Source organism: Solanum pennellii, chromosome 10 (assembly GCF_001406875.1).
Source record: "Solanum pennellii chromosome 10, SPENNV200".
Classification (NCBI taxonomy): Eukaryota; Viridiplantae; Streptophyta; class Magnoliopsida; order Solanales; family Solanaceae; genus Solanum; species Solanum pennellii.
In genome coordinates, this window is record NC_028646.1 from 35,212,906 (window position 1) to 35,237,038 (window position 24,133).

The 24,133-nt window shown below is 30.9% G+C and overlaps 1 protein-coding gene across 3 annotated transcripts; it reads right to left on the reverse strand.

The window, feature by feature from the left end:
* Positions 1-220: 220 nt before the first annotated feature.
* LOC107032720 lies at positions 221-7,529 on the reverse strand. 3 transcript variants are annotated; one of them, XM_015234295.2, is made up of 2 exons: positions 6,902-7,529; positions 221-1,945 (listed from the first exon to the last, which is right to left on the reverse strand). In XM_015234295.2, the coding sequence occupies exon 2, from the start codon at positions 1,909-1,911 to the stop codon at positions 1,033-1,035; it is 879 nt and encodes a 292-aa protein (XP_015089781.1). In that variant the 5' UTR covers positions 1,912-1,945; positions 6,902-7,529; the 3' UTR covers positions 221-1,032. The 3 variants fall into 2 exon arrangements, with proteins under 3 accessions (XP_015089781.1, XP_015089782.1, XP_027768048.1); XM_027912247.1 differs by lacking the exon at positions 6,902-7,529 and adding an exon at positions 5,774-6,893.
* Positions 7,530-24,133: the final 16,604 nt, after the last annotated feature.

The window sequence follows — 24,133 nt, forward strand, 5'->3', positions numbered from 1 at the left end:
GACTTGGAATTTTCGGTCGGACATTTTGTAATAGTGACTTTTGTATATTCTTTTTTGGAAAATTCTACATAGGAGTGAATTTACGATATTCTCATTCATAGCAACATAACACATAAGCAGATAAACACAAATATCTCGTCCTAAACATGCTTGTGACCCTTTTATGACAAGGGTAGGTCTAACGAATTGAAGGATGTATATGCTTTTTAAACCTTATTTATTATCCCCAAAAGACTTCATTAATAGCATTCAAAATGTCTTATAAACATAAAATAATGAAATAGTGTTGAAAATAAATTACAAAACAAAGTACAAATAAAACAGTCCCACGCAGGGGATGGTAAATAAAATTCAAGCCTCCTCTTATCCTTCATCAAGTCTGGTCCTCTTGGTGATGTTGACCTCTTCCCACATAGCATATATGTTCGCCCTGAGACGATCTCTCTCCAATCGAGCTCCTTCTTGATGTCTTAACCCCTCTATCGACTGAATTTGGTGTTCCATGCTATCATCTAACTGTGCCATGACCTGTCTGGCTCTTCGTAGTTCTTGTTTCAATCGAGCTACGACTTTGGCATTTTCTGAGTGACGACGTTGATGCTCTAATTCATTCCTATCAAACTTATCTTGATGTCGGTGAAGTTGGACTTGATGATTGGCTCCAACATCTGCAATAATGATAGGAAAGTTTGGACCATGCTCAATAGTTCCAGCGAGACTCTTTTTCAACCATTCTTTGTACTCCCTTAAACATTCTTGAAAAAACCTGTTTGGTACAGGTTCACCCAAAACTCTTCGAGATCTCCACATCCTACACATGTCTTCAGCAAACGCAACTCGTCCATTCTCGTGGTCAGTTGCATATTTCCTCATATCTGCAATCTGTGGCAAATCTTGTTTCCCTCCTAGTTGTCTCAAAACTCGAACGGGAGCATATGGTCCAGTCCCTCTTAACCCACCAAATACCAAATAAGGGACCTTTTCTGTTCGAACCACCATACTCTTAGTTACCACCAAACTATCTATTGACCATTATACGTTTTCATCTCTCAGCCCTCGAAGCTTCGAATACACAAAAATCTCTCCTCCAATCTTATTGCAACGATTGTGATACAACCACCAATCATGACCGTGTAGCTCATCTGACCACCTTAGGGGATCTGGCTCTTTTGGATTATGAGTCTTGATCAAATGTCGCATCATCCACAAATGTTGTATAAGATTACACACTTGAAAAAAGCATTCTCCGCTCTGAAATTTGTCTAACGCCCTATAGATATCGGCCAGAATCATAGGTCCTAAAGTGTAGTACTTTGTTAATGTTTTATAATCAACTTCATAGAAGATGGAATGAGAGACCATAAACACACTAGGATGAATAGTGTATTTTGGCCCTTGAGGGAAAACAATCGTTCCTAGCAAACATATTGCAAATGTGAGGGGACACATCTCATTCCATTTTTCTTTTGAAAGGAACTCGTATTTATATTTCTCATAAGCCCTTTCACACCCGAACCGATAATGTAATTCTCTGAAGGGTATATTTGGGCCAGGGAGCTTGTTCATCCATTCAGCTTTAACCAATGAGAACTTTTCTCTAATTTTGGCAAAATCCCATATTATGGGATATAAGAGATCTGTATTTGGATGTCGTTTCCTTTTGTTGCACATGGCGACACTTTCATAGCTGATAAGAACTTTTTGTATAGTTGGCGTCAACTCCACTTCCCCGAACCAAAAGACCATGTTCTCACTATCCCAGAATTTCACCATCGTCCCAATTAGGCCAGGCCAAGCATTCATCTCTAGCAGCGACTGAAGGTAACCTATGCGTTTCTGAACGATCATTTTATCATCGTTGTTCATGAACCTCCACCAAACTTTGAGGAAGGGATCGGGGATAGTAACCATTCTTGTTTTCAAAGGCTTGTGTGTCAGATTCAACCTACAAAAATAGCAATAAAATATTAGTCAACCCCCCACCCTGTAGAGAAAAAATTGTTTCAAAATGCATATATATCCTTTAATCAACACGTAAGCATGATTGTCTTTTTATAGAAATTTGGTCCAAGTAGACACAAGGTGTGCTTCTAATGGGCCCAACACGCCTTGGGAGTGGGGTCATCTTAGTTCAAATGCTCCTAAATTCGGAATTCGGCTCAGCTCTACGCTAGTTTACTAGGAGTAGCTTTTGAAAGGGCCAGGAACCCAAAAAGACAATTTGAGCTGGAAGTCGCGACAACCATTGGACAAATAACGAACCAATAAATTGTCGCTAATTTCGAAAGAGGGTGAGTATAAAAAAGTCCGAGTGTGGTTCCACAAACCTTCCTTTAATATACTATACATATATATAAGAAGAGCCATGAAATGCAATGACAATTTATGAAAATTTAAAAATATTCAGCACAAACATCATTTTAACAACTTACAACAATTAGTCAAACAGTCAAATCTCATGGTTAGAAATTAATAAGTCCCCAGCAGAGTCACAATTTCTGTTTTCATTAAAATATATATATATATATATATATATATATATATATATATATATATATATATATATATATATATATATATATATATATATATATATATATATATATATATATATATATATATATATATATATATATATATATATATATATATATATATATATATATATATATATATATATATATATATATATATATATATATATATATATATATATATATATATATATATATATATATATATATATATATATATATATATATATATATATATATATATATATATATATATATATATATATATATATATATATATATATATATATATATATATATATATATATATATATATATATATATATATATATATATATATATATATATATATATATATATATATATATATATATATATATATATATATATATATATATATATATATATATATATATATATATATATATATATATATATATATATATATATATATATATATATATATATATATATATATATATATATATATATATATATATATATATATATATATATATATATATATATATATATATATATATATATATATATATATATATATATATATATATATATATATATATATATATATATATATATATATATATATATATATATATATATATATATATATATATATATATATATATATATATATATATATATATATATATATATATATATATATATATATATATATATATATATATATATATATATATATATATATATATATATATATATATATATATATATATATATATATATATATATATATATATATATATATATATATATATATATATATATATATATATATATATATATATATATATATATATATATATATATATATATATATATATATATATATATATATATATATATATATATATATATATATATATATATATATATATATATATATATATATATATATATATATATATATATATATATATATATATATATATATATATATATATATATATATATATATATATATATATATATATATATATATATATATATATATATATATATATATATATATATATATATATATATATATATATATATATATATATATATATATATATATATATATATATATATATATATATATATATATATATATATATATATATATATATATATATATATATATATATATATATATATATATATATATATATATATATATATATATATATATATATATATATATATATATATATATATATATATATATATATATATATATATATATATATATATATATATATATATATATATATATATATATATATATATATATATATATATATATATATATATATATATATATATATATATATATATATATATATATATATATATATATATATATATATATATATATATATATATATATATATATATATATATATATATATATATATATATATATATATATATATATATATATATATATATATATATATATATATATATATATATATATATATATATATATATATATATATATATATATATATATATATATATATATATATATATATATATATATATATATATATATATATATATATATATATATATATATATATATATATATATATATATATATATATATATATATATATATATATATATATATATATATATATATATATATATATATATATATATATATATATATATATATATATATATATATATATATATATATATATATATATATATATATATATATATATATATATATATATATATATATATATATATATATATATATATATATATATATATATATATATATATATATATATATATATATATATATATATATATATATATATATATATATATATATATATATATATATATATATATATATATATATATATATATATATATATATATATATATATATATATATATATATATATATATATATATATATATATATATATATATATATATATATATATATATATATATATATATATATATATATATATATATATATATATATATATATATATATATATATATATATATATATATATATATATATATATATATATATATATATATATATATATATATATATATATATATATATATATATATATATATATATATATATATATATATATATATATATATATATATATATATATATATATATATATATATATATATATATATATATATATATATATATATATATATATATATATATATATATATATATATATATATATATATATATATATATATATATATATATATATATATATATATATATATATATATATATATATATATATATATATATATATATATATATATATATATATATATATATATATATATATATATATATATATATATATATATATATATATATATATATATATATATATATATATATATATATATATATATATATATATATATATATATATATATATATATATATATATATATATATATATATATATATATATATATATATATATATATATATATATATATATATATATATATATATATATATATATATATATATATATATATATATATATATATATATATATATATATATATATATATATATATATATATATATATATATATATATATATATATATATATATATATATATATATATATATATATATATATATATATATATATATATATATATATATATATATATATATATATATATATATATATATATATATATATATATATATATATATATATATATATATATATATATATATATATATTTCGGGATTAACTAAATTAGAACAAGAAATTAAATAATATGTTAGTGGCTATAATAATATATAAAGAGTAGGGATAGAAGCATCAATTTTGGGCCTTTGAGCCCATTTTCTGCTGCTGGAATTTTTAGGCCTTTAGGACTATTTTCTTTCAAAATATTCTGTGTTTACACTTTATGTATATTCTGGTATATAGATCGTACAGGACCCCACTTTGGACCTTCTACGCCTGCATTTTTGTTGAAAATTATATTCTTTATTTTATTCCTGCGTTTTCACATTTTTTTTGCACATGTGTATCGTATATTAAGTTTGTATATTAATGTATACGGCCGGTATATCCATTTGTTTTGAGCCTTTGGAGGCCTGTAAACTTAATTCCCAGCAGTATACTTGCTTCTCTCAACATGTACATCAATTTCGAAAAGGCTGACTTACTCGGGGGGGATTAAGCCCTCGTGGCTCGATGGGGGAATGCAAAACGGGACGTGGAGTCCAATAGGATCCCAGAAGAGTTCACAGAAAAAAAGAAAGATACATTAGCAAGATTTAATTGCAGCAACTAATGAAAAAAACATATTTAAAGGATTATGATATTTACTCGATCAAACAAACAAACCACACATAAAAGAGAATCACACTCAAATAAATGTATGAAAATCTTGGCAATACAAGCAATAGATTTGCCATAAGGGAAAAATAAATAAACTAGCTCATAAATTAATATTTCCTCCATTTTCTCCTCCATAAACCCGCATACAATTTCCCCCCGTAAATAAAATAACTAACAGCAAACTTCATGTAATGGAACAATCATTTTGTGGTATTGAACAAATGATGAATGAGAATTTTATGTTATAATGCTCAAAATATAATCCAAAACCAAGCAAAAGTAATATAAATCCCTATACTAAAAGAGTGAATCTTTGAACATTCTGCATATGAGCTAAAGTAGCAGATAAATAAAATATCACTTGATATCATATGCAGAAAATTAGACATGCATAACAAAGACATTTGATACTTTCGGAACTCTAAATAGAAAGGAAAAGGGATTCGAAAAACAACACATATGTGCTAGCGATTTCATTTAACAGAGAAAAATTCTTTCACATTCTAGCCGACTAAATTCATACAGAACAATGATATTGACAAGAGCATTTCTGGTATTCCATGTTACCAAACACCAAATCCATTTAATAATGCCAGCAGAAACAAACCAAAGGAAGAAAAATTAATTTTTGAAGACGTATTAAGCAGGGGAATCAAAGAAAGGTTGAAGTGCAATCACGACAATACGAAAATTGATCTTAACACTTACAAGTACAGTTTCATAGGCTAACTTGGGGCAATGAGTAGAACAATATGATGTCTACTTAGGACTCCAAACAACAATGAAAATAGACTGGAAAGCTCGTAGCAAAACAAAACAACCTTTCAACCAAGAATCTTGAAGTGAAAGCAATGAAGAAAGCATGGATGTAGCCAGGGAAAATCAAACAGAGATAGGTTTAACACATAATGATTAGAATCGAACTAAAGCAGGAGTGAAGGAAGAGCTATTACCTTTTTCTAGCAGCGAACCGGACGGCAATGAGTAGGACGAGCTCTTCCCCCACACGACCACGAACAGAGAAGAGAAAAATCCTAAGCTAAAACTCCCAAATTCTTATCGTTTGGAGCCTGTTTGTACGTATTTTGATCGATTGATGAACACGGTATATTATTTGTATTTTTTCTTTCTATTTCTTCCTCCATCCAGCCTAAAAAAACCTTCAAATTCTATATAACTCTTCATCAATATTCTTTCTTCCGTCCCCCATTCAGTGTACAGAAAAATCTAATATATAGGGGGACGAATTAAGGTTTAGGGAAAATGGGAGTGAAGATGAAATCCGGATCACTCTTGGCCCATGAATTTTGAATTTCGAAAATCTGTTACTCTTTCGGAGTAGACACCTTTTCTGAAGCTCTGAAATCATTCCAAAATGAAAGAGGGAAATGGACGATGTCGATCGATCCAATTGTTCTTAGGGGAGACGTTGTGACATCTCCTATGCCCAAGGACAAAGTCGCGTGCTGCTGGCCACTGTTACTGCTTTAGGCGTCCTTGATGGTAATTGTACGTTGGCGAAGAAGACAATGTACAAGAGTCGGGTTGAAGGGATAAGTAATCAATAGTGGACTGGGAATTAACACTAGGTCTGAAATTTGATTGACTGGTAGACAATTAAAAAGGTGGGCTGGAAAAAAATGGAGCAATTTGGTGGGCTGCGGAAAATCAAAAAGCGTGGCCCAATTTCGGTCTTTTAGTTAACAACATTACCTATTCAGTCAAATTAGCTTATAATTGGCCAATTTTATTAGATTTTAAAATAAGACAAATCAGCATATTTAATTAACAAGCTTCTTAAAGTTAACAAAATAAAATAATTAACTCGAATATAAAATAAAGATTCAAAATATAAGCTAAAATAATTAACAAAATATTCATATGAAACAAAATATTACTATCATTATTTTTTTCTGAATATTAATAAAATTTAAATAACTATACGAATAATTATGTAAGACAAATACGTTAGCTAAAACAATATAAAAGTGTCAAACCTTATTTAAAATAACTTGCAAGCTTAATATATATATACATATATATTATATATATTTTATATTAATTATTTTAAATTGTTTAAACTCGAGAAGCTCACTAGTTAATTACTATTGAGGAGGATCAAAAGTGGGTGTCAACAGAAACCCTATAGTACTTCAATGGTTCCTAATGTACATCTGACCCGAGATGATTGTAGCCCTTTTGATGATCCAGAGAGATATAGTAGGTTAGTAGGGAAACTAAACTATCTCACTGTAACGTGTCTATATATTGTGTTTGTTGTGAGTGTTGTTAGCAAATTCATCTCTGCACCTACATTCAAAACATTGGGAAGCCTTGGAAAAGATCTTATGCTACTTAAAAATATCCCCTAGACTTGGTATCTTGTATGGTAACCAAAGAAATACTAACATTGAGTGCTTTGCTGATGCTGATTGGGATGGATGTAAAATAAATAGACGATCTACTTCTGGTTATTGTGCCTTTGTTGGGGGTCATTTGGTGTCGTGGAGAAGTAAGATACAAGGTGTTGTATTGCGATCTAGTGAAGAATCGGAATATAGAGTTAATGCATAGTCCGCATGTGAAATCATGTGGATACATCACATATTGACATAAATTGGAACGAGACATTCTACAGCAGTAAAACTATAGTGTGATAATCAAGCTCCTTTTCATATTGCCTCAAATCTTGTGTATCACGAAAGAATAAATCATATCAAGGTAGATTTTCAATTTATTCGTGAGAATATCCAAGATAAATTGATTTTCACCGATTATGTAAAGACAGGAGAGCAACTACCTGATTTGTTAACAAAGGCGTTTAATGGGGATCGGGTTAATTATCACTGTGACAAGCTGCGCATGATAAACATCTATGCTCCAACTTAAGTGGGAGTGTTATAGAATATAATCAGTGTAAATATTATATCTTCCATTTATAGCTAATTTAGTTATAGGAGAAGATTCTTAGTTGATTTCCTTGATTTACATTGATTAATTTTCTTTCATAGAAGCATATGTATTTGTTTAAATATCTTTTATTGATGAATAGAAAGACACAAGTTATTCGCCATATAAGATGTGTTACATCTTGGATTCTAATATGATATCATAATTTAAATTTATCAAATTATTCTTAATTTTGAAACTATGATATGCAACTTTTCAAGCCTCATGAACCATTTTGCTTGTAAGGTAGAGCTTGACTTCGCTTTTCAATTAGTCATGTTTTCAAATTAGTTTGGCATCTCTAATTAGTCGTCTTTTAGTTGAACCTGCCCTGATAACTTTAGACACTTCAGTAATATTCTCTATCAATACTGAATAGAAATACATAACCTGCCCAGGTTTATGTTAAGTTCTTTTGAAAACCAAACACAAGATACCAAATGAACACCAAACAGAAGCAACAATCTATCAATAATGAATATAAATACATATATGGGAATAACTGAAAGACGGTGCATAGTGAAGAAAAACTACATTGGCTCTATGTATGACACAAGATAGACCATAATGTCAAAAGAAAAGTGTGTTTTATGGTTAAGACCTAATACATGTACTTCTCAAAAAATCATCTCCACATTGTTTGCAATGCACTCTACACTAGTGAACAGTTGCTCGCCATTTCATTAATGCCAAAGACTTCAGTCCACTAATAACAAAACATCTTACTTCACATAATTTTTTCTAGGGAATTTGGGTTATACTTATACCTGAAATGAGAAAAAATAAATAATTAAAAATTAAACCAATGTGCACAATACCAATACTTGTACTATTGTAAAAAATGTAGTCTCACTAATCATGTTTCCATCTTTATCTTACCATAAGTGCAAAACACATATTTGTACCTATATTAGAAAAGAGTATTTTAGGCTAAAACTCCCCATTTACTGGACTTAGAGCTGCTAAAATTATTAGTAAAAAAGGTTTAAAAAGGAATACTTGTTGATATAGATGCAATGTCTATTGACTGATATAGATGCAATGTCTATTGACTACAATCCTCAAGTATTTTCTTGGAGTTACAATGTCACATAAGTAGATGTGAGAATTATGAAAGGTGTCTTCTTCTTGCCGGTAAAAAAATGTTCAAAGTAGAGACCCTTAGTGTAATTAACTTTACTTGGTGCAGTTAGATGCTAAGTGCTCAAGTTTGTTAGTGTTCTCTCTTTATATAAAATTTTAAGCCAATGGATAGAACATAGAACATAGGATAGTATATCCTAGAACATTCATAGATTTAGAATGAACACTTAGCTAATCTATACCAGCTTTCTATTTCTTGTTTTAGAGTATTGAATCTTCAAACTGCATTATTCTTTACACATGCATGGCACGATTACTCTAGTTAAAGCTAATAAAACTATTACTCAAGTTAAAACTAAATGTTGGAAGTTTTGTGTTTGATTTAAAAAATACTAAAAGTAAATGCGAGTTTTGACGAACATCATATGGACAACGTAAAATGGTGCATCTCATATGTAGATGAATAAAAGAAATCGAAGTGGTAGAGAAAAGTGATGAAGTGACCAACAACAACAACATACCAAGTGAAATCAACAAAGTAGAATCTGAAGAAAGTACATTATACATAGGCCTTACCACTACTTCTCCTAAATAGAGATCCTATTGTCAAGATAGGGGATCATTAACTGATGGAAGATCAACAAGATTCTTGAGGTCTGTTGGAGCAATTGGAAAAATAAATGAATATTCAACACTGAAATGTAAACCAAAGGACCTTATATATAAACAAATAAGAAACTGAGAAAATCTCAACATTATTAGACTGTTATGAAGTGTCATTTCTCTTCCCTTCTTTTGTTCTTCGAAATTCTTGCACTATATATTGAATTATTCAATCATTTAAATATTCTACAAACAAAAGTCTAAGCTACAGTTTAATTGTTGTCATTATGGTAATAATAGAATGAAAATGAAAAATTCTATATACTGTTGGATGAATTAAGTCTTTGATCATAGTAAACATCAAGAATGAAGCAACAAGCAAATGTTTTTTACAAGAAAAAAAGAATTTATCATAGCATAAAATACTTGAGAAGAAGCTTGATAAATATAAATTTATTATGTGTTCCCTTATGTTCTAGAGTATAGAATTTCATTAACATACTAATAGTGTTGATTGACACTTTTGCACCTCGAGTTTCATGAACATTATTTCCCCTACTACAAGCTCAGATTTTTTTCCAAAAAAAAGTTAAATCTTTGAAGTTAGAATAAACTAACTTACTGAAACGAGTAAGACTCTCTTAGCCAACTATAATATACATTAGAAATTAATCTAATCGCGATCAAAATAATTGACATGACATGAATCCATTACTAAATTTTGAAAATCTTACTTAGAGAACATGTTTGATTCTTCTTTTTAAGGACTGTGCAATTGACACAAAATAGTGAAGGAATACATGCATATACAAAATCAATTTGAAGGATCTTTTAAGTATATAACAAATTAAAGAGGAGAAATAATCGGTTCTTAAATTTAGAACATATCTAAAGGAGACTACCTTACTAAAGATAAACATTAACCGTACTACAGCCGTAGTAAAATTTCGATGGCAATGGCCAGAAAATCGCACGGATAGGAGCAAACTCAACTGGTGGGTATGCTGGAACCACCATTAAAGAAATATGCACACACTTTATGACCACCAACAGTCAATAAGAAATTCATACCGATGCAACCTTTCTCGTATATCCACAGGGAATCTAGAGTGATTTGGGAAGAAGAGGAATTTGAGCAGATGATACAAAATGAAAACTTTCATTATGCAGTTACTGAGAAATTCTCTTTTGGATGTCCTGACATTCATGAACTAAGAAAGGTAAACAATTTGAGCTGACAGGGGAATGAAATATAGGGCTACTGAGCAATAGGCATATTCTTATTTGAAAATCAAATTTGGAGCATAACGTCAACCTACTCTCACAACTGGCTTTCTACATAGCTCATAGGAACTGGACTTACCCCATGAGGACATTGAAGTGAGAACCTTTATTTGATCCGGAGGAAGAAACAAGAATGGAAGTTGCTTGGATATCCTTTCCATACCTACCACCGAACATCTTCAGAAAGGAGTCAATTTTCTCACTACAACAACGGTTGGAAAACAAGTACAAGTAGATCTAGCCACGAGGAACAAAACAAGACCTAGTTGTTCTTGGGTGAAAGTCGAGGTGGATCTGCTAAGAGAATACCCTAAACGAATAAATGTGGGAGTCAGGATGCAGATATGGGAGATCATGGAGAAATTGGTGCAAATTAAGTACGATCATGTCCAAAAATATAGCAAGAATAGTAGGATACAAGGGCATGACGACGAACAATGTTATATCATTCATCCAGAACTACACCTGAGCAAAGAGGTGGCAAGTAAAATAAGTAAAAGGAAAAGGAGAAGGGAAAAACACAATTGCAATGAACATGGGAGACGATCAAGAAGAAAATCAGTACAAGGAACACGACCACAAAAAAGTCTGAAAAAGTGTGGATTAAGAAGATGGAAGGGCAAACATATGAAAACACAGTTTGCAGATTTTGAAGAACAAGCATCTAAACCAAAGAATAGGAAAAATAGGGTTAGGAGGAGCTAAAGGAAAAGAAGGACAATAGGGCTGAAACAACAAAAGGTTGGGTGAATAGGTCATTTACCAACAACAACTTACTGGGAGAGGCAACGAATAGGTCACTCGTTGAGGACGGAAGCACATGAATAAAGTTGAATGCTATGGAAGATCAATTAGACGAAACAGATAAAGAATTTGAAGATTAGGTAGCTCATATTAAAGTAAATATATGGATCTTGAAGGAAGAGATAGTGATCAACTAGATTAGGACGTTAGTGAAGTGACCCCAAAGAGGAGTCATGAAAATAAAGTGGGCGTTCCTGACTTATCGAAACTGACACCGGAGCAAATACAATCGAGAATAGAGAATGAGGAAGATGATGATATAGATGAAAATATTATGAACACAGTAAGAAATGACAATCTTTCACCAAGACAAATTGATAACATAAAGAGCCGGAAAAAGTCAATCTCTCTTCCAGTTAGAACAAGGAGTATTAAGGATAAATCATACAATAGTTATCAGAGATTGGAAAATCATATTCTGGAATATATTCTCTAAAGGCTTTGAAAGATTAATAGACTTAAATAGAAGACACCAATACTCATTTATAGCCCTGATGGAACCGTTTCAAGGTCCATAAGAGCTACAACAATAAAAAATAAAACTAGGTTTTGATCATTCATTCTGTAAGTATTCAGCAAAATATGGATGTTTTGGGAAGAGGGATGTGAATGTACATATAAAAGAAGACTCAGGCCAGCATGTAACCATGAGCGTCACATGTAACAACGTGGAGTTTTTACAAACAGTGGTGTATGCAAGGTGCATCATTACGAAAAGAATTGTGTGGAAAATATAATCAAATAATGTAAGTATGGTCTTTCTAACTACTTCATCTAAAAGATTGTCACACACATCAATATAGTATTAGGCAAAGATCCTGAGATCAAATCTCACCGCCACCCCAAAAAAACATTTTCCACGTGCTTGGCCCATTAAAAAAAATCAGGCCCACACGTGAGGGGGCGAGTTGAAAATATAATCAAATAATAAAAGTATGCTCTCTCTAACCGCTTCATCTAAAACATATAATCAAATAATAAAAGTACACTCTCTCTAACAGCTTAAGCTTTTCGATGAGATGTCACACACTTCAACAACTTGAGTTATGGGATGAAATGGAGGAAGTAGCTGAACAACATCAAAAATCCTTGATGGGAGGAGGGGATTTTACTGTAATACTCAATGAAGAAGAAAAACAAAGGGGATTACCTTTCATGAAGAGGGAAGAAATGGAGTTTGCGCAGTGGATCAATAATTATGGTCTCCTAGAGTTAAAATACTCGGGTAGCAATTTTCTATGGTGGAATGGAACAATTGAGGAGCTTTGTATTTCAAAAGTCTAGATGGAGTAATTGGGGATCATGAATTTATGGACCTGCTTCCTTCATTAGAGGTTCAACATTTAATTCGAAGGGGGTCAAATCATGTGCCACTACACGTAATATGCAATACAGAAGAGGAACCAATTGGGGCCATTCAAGCTCTTGAACTTCTAGACAAAACATCAAAAGTTTAATAGGCTGATAGAAGAAAATTGGAAAGTGGATTTTGTGGGAAGCCCGTTTCTGGTAATTCAACCAAAGATAAAGAAGTGTAAAGGGGCATTGTGAAAATGGGGTAAAAAGGTTTTTGGCGATATGTTTCACAAAATTTCCACACTTGAAGATGTTATTAAAACAATGGAAACTCAATTTGATGTTCAACCTTCAGAAGAAAATAGGTCCAGCCTGAAAAAAAACTGAGGTAGAATTAAAAGAATATTGGTATATTAAGGAAGGGTACAACTTGAAGCAAAAAAAGGGAATAAGGTAGTTCAAGGATGGAGACAGAAACACAAAACTTTTCAAAATTATGTGAAAGGGATGAGGAAGAGATTAAGGATACACGAGATACAAACTCCACAAGTTGATACAATTAGAAGAGGACATAGGGGAATCATCTGTGGATTTCTATGAGTACCGTTTCAGGGTATACAATGAGAATGAAAATTATGATATGCTTCAACTCTTTCTTAAATTGATTACTTAGGAGGAAAATGAAGAGATGACACTGCTGCCTAGTTATGAGGAGGTTAAGAAAGTGGTGTTTGAACTAAACAAAGATAGTATGAGTGGACTAGAAGGCCTTTCAAGACTTTTTCTCGACAATGTTGGGAAATTATTAGTGGGGATGTCAGAAATATGGTGAAAGCATTTTTTTGTGTGCATCAATTGCCTAATATCGTTACCTATACCAATTTGGTACTTATTCCAAAGAGAGAGAGAGAAGACAAAAAACTTTGGAGACTTAAGGCCTATTAGTGGTAGCTCCTTTGTGAATTAGATTATATCAAGGGTGGTGCATGAGAGAACGGAGAAGATCTTACCACTTATGATATCACAAAATTAATTCGTTTTTTTAAAGGGAAGGAGTATCACAACGAACATTTCGTTGGAACAAGATATTATTTGAGATATCAAGCAGAGAAGAAAAGAGCACAATGGGGTTGTGGAACTAGATACGGCAAAAGCATACAATTGTGTGTCTTGGATCTTTTTAACAAAGGCTCTTAGGAAATTTTGATTTTCGAAGATAATTATGGATATGGTTTGGAGACTGATTTCAAATAATTGGTACTTAGTGCTGGGGAATGGAGTTTCATATGGTTTTTTTAAAAATCAACGAAAGGATTGAACAAAGGAGACCCCTTATCACCCACATTGTTTGTTATTGCTTCAGAGGTGTAGCAAGAGGATTAAATAAGTTACACGAAGATGGTTGGTACAGGGTTTATGGGATGCCAAAAGTGGAGTCCGAAGATCAAACATCTATCCTATTCGGACGTCACCATGTTATTTGGGACACCATCTTGTTTGGGTCAGCAGAGAGATATAATCTATCCATCAAAATAATAATGAGAGTGTTAACGAAGTACGAAGAGGTGTCTTTTAAGTTAATAAACAAGGACAAAAGCTTCTTCTACTTACATGAAGAAACACTGTTGGCACTAATGATTAAACTGCGAAATTTCACTGGCATAATAATGGTAATTTCCCATTAATGTATCTCAGATGTTTAGTATATTATGTGAAGAAGATTGAATCATTTTAATGAAGACAACCTGAGAAAGATCACGATGAAATTAATTTGCTGGGAGGAATAAACTATTATCATTTGGAGGTAAACATATTTTGATAGCCTACGTACTACCCTCTATGCCTATATATCTTCTCTCATCCATTAATCCAACTAAAGGAGCGATGGATAAAATGTGTCATATTCTTGTAAAAGACCTTCCGAGTGGAACTGGCGGAGAAAGGAGGAAGCATTCGGTTGCATGGGATATTATGTGCCTTCCTAGGATAGAAGTTTGAGTGGGTTCCATATTTCTACATGAAATAATAAAGAAATTACTTAGAAAGTTATAGTGGAGGTTCAGGGTAGCAACAAACTCTCTATGAAGCCCATTCATGTGGAATAAATACTGTAAAAAACATCATCCATCTATTGCGGGTGCCAGAGGTGCTTTTCATGTATGGAAAAAGATGGTGGAAGTCAGAGATGCAGAGATGTACTTGAACAGAAAATTGGTTGGAAAATTAAATCAGGAAACTCCAACTTTTGGTAAGAAAATTGGACAAAACAAGGAACTCTGTATATTACTAAGGATGTAAACAATGAGGATGAGATTGACGTAAATAGTTGTATTTGAAATGAGGAGTGGGATAAATAAAATATACTTGGCCTAGTGTTTGAGAAGATGGTATATTATATAGTCCACAACATAAAATAAAATTTGGTACAAGATGATAATGATCAACCATTGTGGATGCCACAAAATTATAATGATCAAGCATTGCGGATGCCAAGTAATAATGGATCACTTACAGTCAAAACAACTTTTGAAATGGTGAGGAGAAGAAAACCACAAAGAGATTGGCTGGAACGCATTTCACAGAGACGATAAGATGTTTAGGAAATATCACTTCTTCATTTTCTAAGTCGTGCCATAGATTTTAATTTTATAATGTCTCCCTCGTACTCCTTATCCGATTATCTTAAAGATATGAACACTCAAAGGGCTTATGCTACCAGGATCATAGGAGTAAATGTTGGTTCTGAGACCCGTTATGACTAAGTTACTAGATAGGAATTGGGATGCTAGACTTTGAAGATGCCTTTGTTATGAATGAGCTTTACAGTTGTTTGTGTTAGTGATGGTAAAACCCAACTTGGCACTCTAGAGATTTGAGTAAGTTGGAAGATTTGATGAATGGAATACCTTAAATGATAAAGAATATATGAGTGAGATAATGTTCTTTGATGGTTGTGTGTGCCACCTAGTTGGGTGAGGGAGAAGTGTTCATGTTGAACAACTTCAAAGATTTAGTTTTCTTTAAGATTTACCTTAGTGTGGTCATTTTGAGTAGGGTTTTTAGATAATACTTTAATTTGATTTGATTGTAAGTCATACCAAAAGTAGTAATATGAGTTGAAATAGTTTAGAATTAATGTGCTCCAACCTTAGAATTGAAGAGATGATTCTTAGAATAGTTTGTATAGGTTTACTTTCAACTGGGAGATGATGTGCCTAGATAGCAAGGTCGTTGAGTGTCCTTAATGTACATGATTCAAATTGGGTTAAAGTTTTCACCTTTAGAGACACATTGCGATTGGGAAGTTTAGAACCCGGTAAGGTTATTATGAATTTTATCCATGCTTGGAAATTTCTTCAGAGAAGTAGTATATGAGGTTGTAGTATGGGGCTTCCTCACGGGAAAAGATGGTATGGTTCGATAGAAAGATGGTTGAAGGTCCCGATATCCTCATCTTTTTCTTCCATTGCTATTCTAGCTTGAGACAAAAAGTTCCCTGTGACTTGTTTCATAGATTTGAAGTCATGTGTGTTTATGCGTTTCCATGATCTCCTTATGTTCTGCATGTTCTTTATGAGATTCATGTTTATATATTAAGAAAATGAGTATTTATGATTGATGAGTGTAATACCTCAAAATTTACTTAGGTGAAGCTAGAGCCTAACATTTTTGTCATGATGGTCTTAGGTCCTATAATTGTCTACAATTTTGTATTGAGGCAGTGTCTAGAGTTTTAGGTGATTTGGAAGTGAAACGTCAAGGGACGACTAAAACGTTTGATGACTTTCACCTATGTGCATCATGTGTGGTTTTATGATTATATGTGTGTTTTATGAGTTAATGAGGTATTCATATGAGGTAGCAAAGTTTTTATAGGTGGTGTGTCAAGTTTCATGAAGTTTGGAGGTCAAATGTCCATGACGTTCGAAAGGTTTGCCTTGAAACGACCTTGTGTATATATGTATGTTTCATCGAGTTTTATGTGTTAACTTTTGATTAAGTTCATATCGGAGGTATACTAACATATTCAGGTTGGATACGTCTTGATTAAAGTCCCCAAGGACCATCCAAGGATCCTTGAGGAAGGACCCTTTCTTCGAAGACAAGACTTCCAAGACAGCCCCAAACGACGACGCAGTAGATGGCTCGTGGGCCAGTCGACGACCCGTTTATGGGCTTCGTTTCTTGAAACATATGTTTTAGATGAGTCCATACAAGGACCAGCCTCATTCCAAAAGAACAGATGAACAGAACAGTTCATTAGTTGAGGGACGGTTCATTCGTGTCCATCCGACGATGGTGTTGTCAACCTGCGCAGGTCACTATTAAGTCAAGGGGTGAATTGGTAAATTCACCCCATATCAAAATCAGATAAAGGGATGTTACTTAGGGGTCTTAAACATGTTTATAAGCCTTTAACACTTAAAAGAATCCATTCTTCAAAATCAAAACCCAAATTCCCTTAGAAATTTTCTAGAACATTATTGGAGCCGAAACTCAAGAAAGGGATTGGATTGGAGAATTGAGTGGAGATTCTTCATCAAATCGGAAAATTATATTTATTGAGGTATAGTGTTTTATCCTTGAAACTCTATTCATCAAGGACCCCAACATTCAAAGCATTTTTTAAAAGTTCCCAAGATGAATTGTCAAATTTTATGATCTGTCCATAAGTTCTTGCACTAAATGTTTTAAAGCAGTGAATATTGATTGAATTTTCGTTAGTTATATAATTTTAAGTCAATTAACCTATGAATCCATGCAATTGATGAACCATAGTTTTTGACAACTTTATGGGTTATGTGATATTGTCTTAATGATTATGAATTCTAGTGTAGTTTTCTATGGTCTATTAAATGATATAAGAATTGTATTCAATTTATTTCTAATTGGTCCTATATTTATATCTATATTGAATTGACCTAGATTCATAGAGAATTGTTATTATTTTATTGAATTGGTTGTTATGGCCGCAATTTAGGTGGAATCAATGCAATTTAGGAGGAATCTTGGGTAAGGTCCTTATGGTATTGAATTGGATAATTTAGACATGGATTAAAGGGGTAGAATGGATTGGTGGTAGTCTGACCTAATTCTCATTATTTTATGTTAATTAGACTTGAATTATGTTGTTATTTGTATGGTCCACTTATGGTGTATGTGCTATGTTTTTTACTTGCAATTGATTATGATGATCATGGACTTGTCGGCACTACTTGAAGTATTACGATGATTCGTGTAGTTGATTTATGTGAAGTATATTCATATATATCTACATGTTAAGTAATGTGAAAGTATGTGTTCCTTCTACGTATATTAGGAGATCATGTTATACTATGACTATGTGCTTATAGGTGTAGTCTTAGAGTTGATGCATGATTTTTCTTCATTGACTACATAAGTCTATGAGTGTTATATTTATGATGTTATAGTAATATATAGGATGACATAAATATGATGAGGGTCATTCTTTGGTGCTTCAAACAATGATATCCTATATGTGACAAAGTAAATAATGTTGTGTCTTGTTTTGGTAGACTTGTGTCCCTTACTTGATACATGTATGAATGATATGTTAATACGAGATGTCTTGACTAGGTAGGCACGGTGAAACCTTGTCATGCTTGAATGAACGATATGTTAGACCTTAAAGGATTCTAAGAAGGTCATGTACCTGGAACTTTAAACCTAGTTGTAAGGTTATAAACATGAAGTCGATACACGTAATGGTAACCTTCTTGTAAAGGATGATGGACTTAGAGTTGGTTTGATGGAACGACTTAATATCATCCTTAGAAAAGTCAAACTGAGCTATCTTAGTCGCCATTGAAAGGTCGCCCTAGTGGACCTCTTTGTGTAAAAACCCTAAAAATGGATATGATAAGAAATGCTTAATGTGTCAAGAATTCCTATAATTAGACTAGGGTTCACACTGATTGATGTGCGTAGAACCAGACCTCAGAACCCATGCTACAGCCAAGCCAACTAACTGGGGGAGTTAGTTGGCTTGGAAAGTTGGGTCCCACCATGTAGGGATCTCGAATACGAAGATTTACTTGAAGGAGTCTTTACTGGACATAAAAAGTAAAAATCTTAGGTTTTTGAGGGTCTAGGGGTAATATGGTCTTTTTCAAGGCTAAGGGTAGTATCTCAATTAACCTAAATATACAATTACTTATTTAATTAATAAGGTGGAGGGGTATTTTTGGGAGAGAGGGCCGAAATTGGGCTCTTGAAGTGAAGTCTTGCTCCACCCGTGTTGGAACCTAGGTGGAAACAATGAATTAAAGTGATTTTTTTATTTATACTATTGAATTAATGTAATTAATGAATAATTATTATTCATTATATTATTTTAAATGAAATAAAAAAAATCAGATTTTTATTAAATAAACAAACCCTTATTGACTAAGTCCTAAAACTTGACTCCTAAGCATCCTACAACTCCCACACTGTCATGTTTATCTCTCAACTCTCACGATCAATCTCTCTTATTATTTCTCACGTATTTTCTCTGCCAAATTAAGATACAAGATCAGAAAAATAAACCAAGTTCTTCACACTTGAAGAACTCACACGAAATCACAAGAAAACAAACGTTAATCGCACACTAGGCTAACGGAGGTTGTCATTCGAGTGGAGTTGATATTGAGGGGGCTTAGACGTATTCTTAGGTGATGTTTTGGGCAGCAAGTCAAGAGTTTAACGTCAAAAAGGTATGGGTTTTCTTCTCTCTTGGTCAATTTCCCAAGAGACCCCTTAAGGTTGAGAATATTCATTGCGAAAACTAGGATTCTTCCCCGTTGCATGTCCATGACACTAGATCCCATTGAATCATAGGTTGGTTATGTTTGGTGGTTGAAAACTAGGGATGAAACGTGGTTTTCGTGATTATTATGTGTTTATATGTCTGTTTGAAATTATGTGACTTATGTTGATGTTTCCAAAAATGTAACTACGTGTGTATGTGTGTGTTGCCATGGCAATTGTTCATGGTTTAGGACATCAAATGGCATGATAGTTTTTTATATATCATGTACTCATTGTTGATGTAAATGTGATGTTCATATGAATTTAAATATGTCTGATTTGAGGGATAATTTCTTGTCCAAATGAATACATGAAGACGCACCTAAAACGTTCTAAATGCACTACGAAATTCCCCTAAGAACTAAGGTGTAACTTGATGAAAGGATGCTGAAAGTTAAAAGAAAATTTCCAGCTTCTAGTGATGAATTTCAGTCAGCAAAGAGGAGTCAAAATGTTTAAAAAATGAATTAAAACAAGTAAGGTAATGGAGTGTTGAACCCGTGACCTCACCATGTAAAAAACCATGAAACTGAAGAATTAAAAAGAAATGTGGTGAAGGGGATTCGAACCATGGTATTGGATGGAAAATGTAACTTAAAAGAAAAAAATAAGAAATAAGAGGAGTGGGATTCGAACCCACCACCTCTCAATAAGATTTAGGAAGAGTAAAAAAAAATGTGAGGCGTGAGAATCGAACCCACGACCTCTAGGAAGTGAAGGATATTAAAAGGAAATGAAATAAAAGAGATGTGACGTGTGTGAATCGAACCCACGACTAACTATGCAGATTTAAGGAGAAAAAACTAAAAGAAATTAAAGAGGAGTTGTGGGGGTTCGAACCCACAACCCTTTTGCCAAAGGAGACAAATTTAAAGGTAATGAAAATAAAAAGTAAATGAGGTTGTGGGGGTTCGATCCCACATCCTCTTAGTTCTATTAAGCAAAAAATTAAGAGATCTCGAACTTGGGTCCCCAAGCCATATGGATCAAACCAAAATGAATAAAGAAATGTATGTGTTGTTTTAGGGATTTAAAAATAGGGTTCCCTTGCCCAAATTCCATATTGATACATAAGTCATACTTGAATTAAATGTTCCAGAATAATGATGCCTATTTAGATCAAAATTGAGATCTTACCATACCTGCAAGATGCATAAGTCTTGTACCACATAATCTTAGGATGATATGAATCATTTAAACGAACTATGAATGAAGCCTGATGGCTTGTATGTACAGATCCATAAATCTAGCATACATTTGAAAAAAGAGTGAACCTAAGATGTATGTAATAAAATGATGTAACCCTAGAAGGGCTATGTAAGAGTGTAAAACACACTAAATTCCCAAGTGCATTGGCATATGATGAATCAAATATTCTCTAATAAAATGATGAAACCCTAGAAGTGTTAAGTTAGAGTGTGAAACACACAAATGGCCAAGTGCATTGGCATATGATGAATTGAACATTCACGTAAAAAGGGGTGAGTAATTATGAAGAACAAATGTTCTGATGTTAATGAATGTGGTGACAACATGATATGAGTCTAATGTAAAAGATTAGAGAAAAAATAAAATGAGCCTAAGTAAATGTTACCAAACCGTACTCACCTATGATAGTGTAAAGTTAATAAAGCGACCAGTCTCTATGAACACTCTAATGAAAGTATTGAGATTAATACACTGAATCTAATGATGATATGAGAAATCATCTATTGAGTTATGATGTTCTCATACTAGAAGCCAGCTTCCATGACGTGTGAGTTGAATGTAATTGAACTTTATACTTAGCACCGATAGACTATCTATGAGCAGTGATGCCTTCTTCCTAGAAGGGCAGAGCTTCACGTAACTCTCATGACATTGGACTTTCCGGCATGCCGGGTATGGGTCACTTTGGCCGGTGATTCCACCTCTTTTTTGTGTGGGGTTTCATGACACTGGATTTGATGATGCTCACATGATCTATGATGGTTAAAGTTAAAGTTGTCAATGAATGCATGATGCCAGTCCCAAATGATGCACATAATGTAATGAATGATAGAAAAGATGTTAGGATAGGATAATAAAGAGGTGAGTTAGACTCAAGTAATGACATTTAGTCATTCTTGGTCATTGCACAACGAACCCGATGAAAGTCTTAAACTACATCCTAGGTATAGCTGGTGTTTGCACTGGCCCATGAATGAAGTGCGTATGGATGAATTAAGAGGGGCTGTGGGGGTTCAAACCCATAATCCCTCGGCCAATGTAGTGAAATTTAAAGGCAATGAAGATAAAAAGTAAATGAGGTTGTGGGGGTTCGATCCCACATCCTCTTAGTTCCATTAACTGAAAAATGAAGAGAAAAATAAGGAAAAAATAAATTTAAGCCATTAAGGCTCGAACTTGGGACCCCAATCTATATGGATCAAACCAAAATTAATTAAAAAATGTAAGTGTTGTTCAAAGTATTTTGAAAATCGAGTTCCCTTGCAAAACCTCCGTATTGATAAATAAGTCATACGTGAATTAATGTTCAAGAATAATGTTGCCTACTTAGATCGAAATTGAGATTTTGAAATACATACAAGATGCCTAAGTCTTGTACCACATAATCTTAGTAAGATATGAATCATTTAAACGAACTATGAATAAATCCTCATAGCTTGTATGTATAGATCCATATGTCTAGCATACGTTTAAAAAAAATTAAGTGAACCTAAGATGTATGTAATGAACTGATGTAACCCTAGAAGGGTTAAGTAAGAGTGTAAAACACACTAAATGGCCATGTTCATTGGCATATGTTGAAACAAATATTATGTAATTAAATGATGAAACCCTAGAAGGGTTAAGTAAGAGTGTGAAACACACAAATGTCCAAGTGCATTGGCGTATGATGAATTGAACATTCACGTAAAAAGGGGTGAGTGTTAATGAAGAAAAATTGTGCTAATGTTAATGAATGTGGTGACAAAATGATATGAGGCTTATGTAAAATATGAGAGCAATCTCAAATGAGCCTAAGTAAATGTTACCAAAACGTACTCACCTATAAGAGTGTAAAGTTAATGAAGAGACCAGTCTTTATGAACACTCTAATGAAAGTATTGAAATTAACACACTTAATATTAATGATGATATGAGAAATCATCTATTGAGCTATGATGTCATCATACTAGAAGCCAGCTTCCATGACGTATGAGTTGAATGTAATGGAACTTTATACTGAGGACCGTTAGACTACCTATGAGCGGTAATGCCTTCTCTTGGGAAGGGCGGAGGTTAACGTAACTCTCATAAGATGAGACTGTCAGGCATGCCGAGTATGGGTCTCCTTATATATCCTAGTCTTCAAACCTATACTACCAATATAG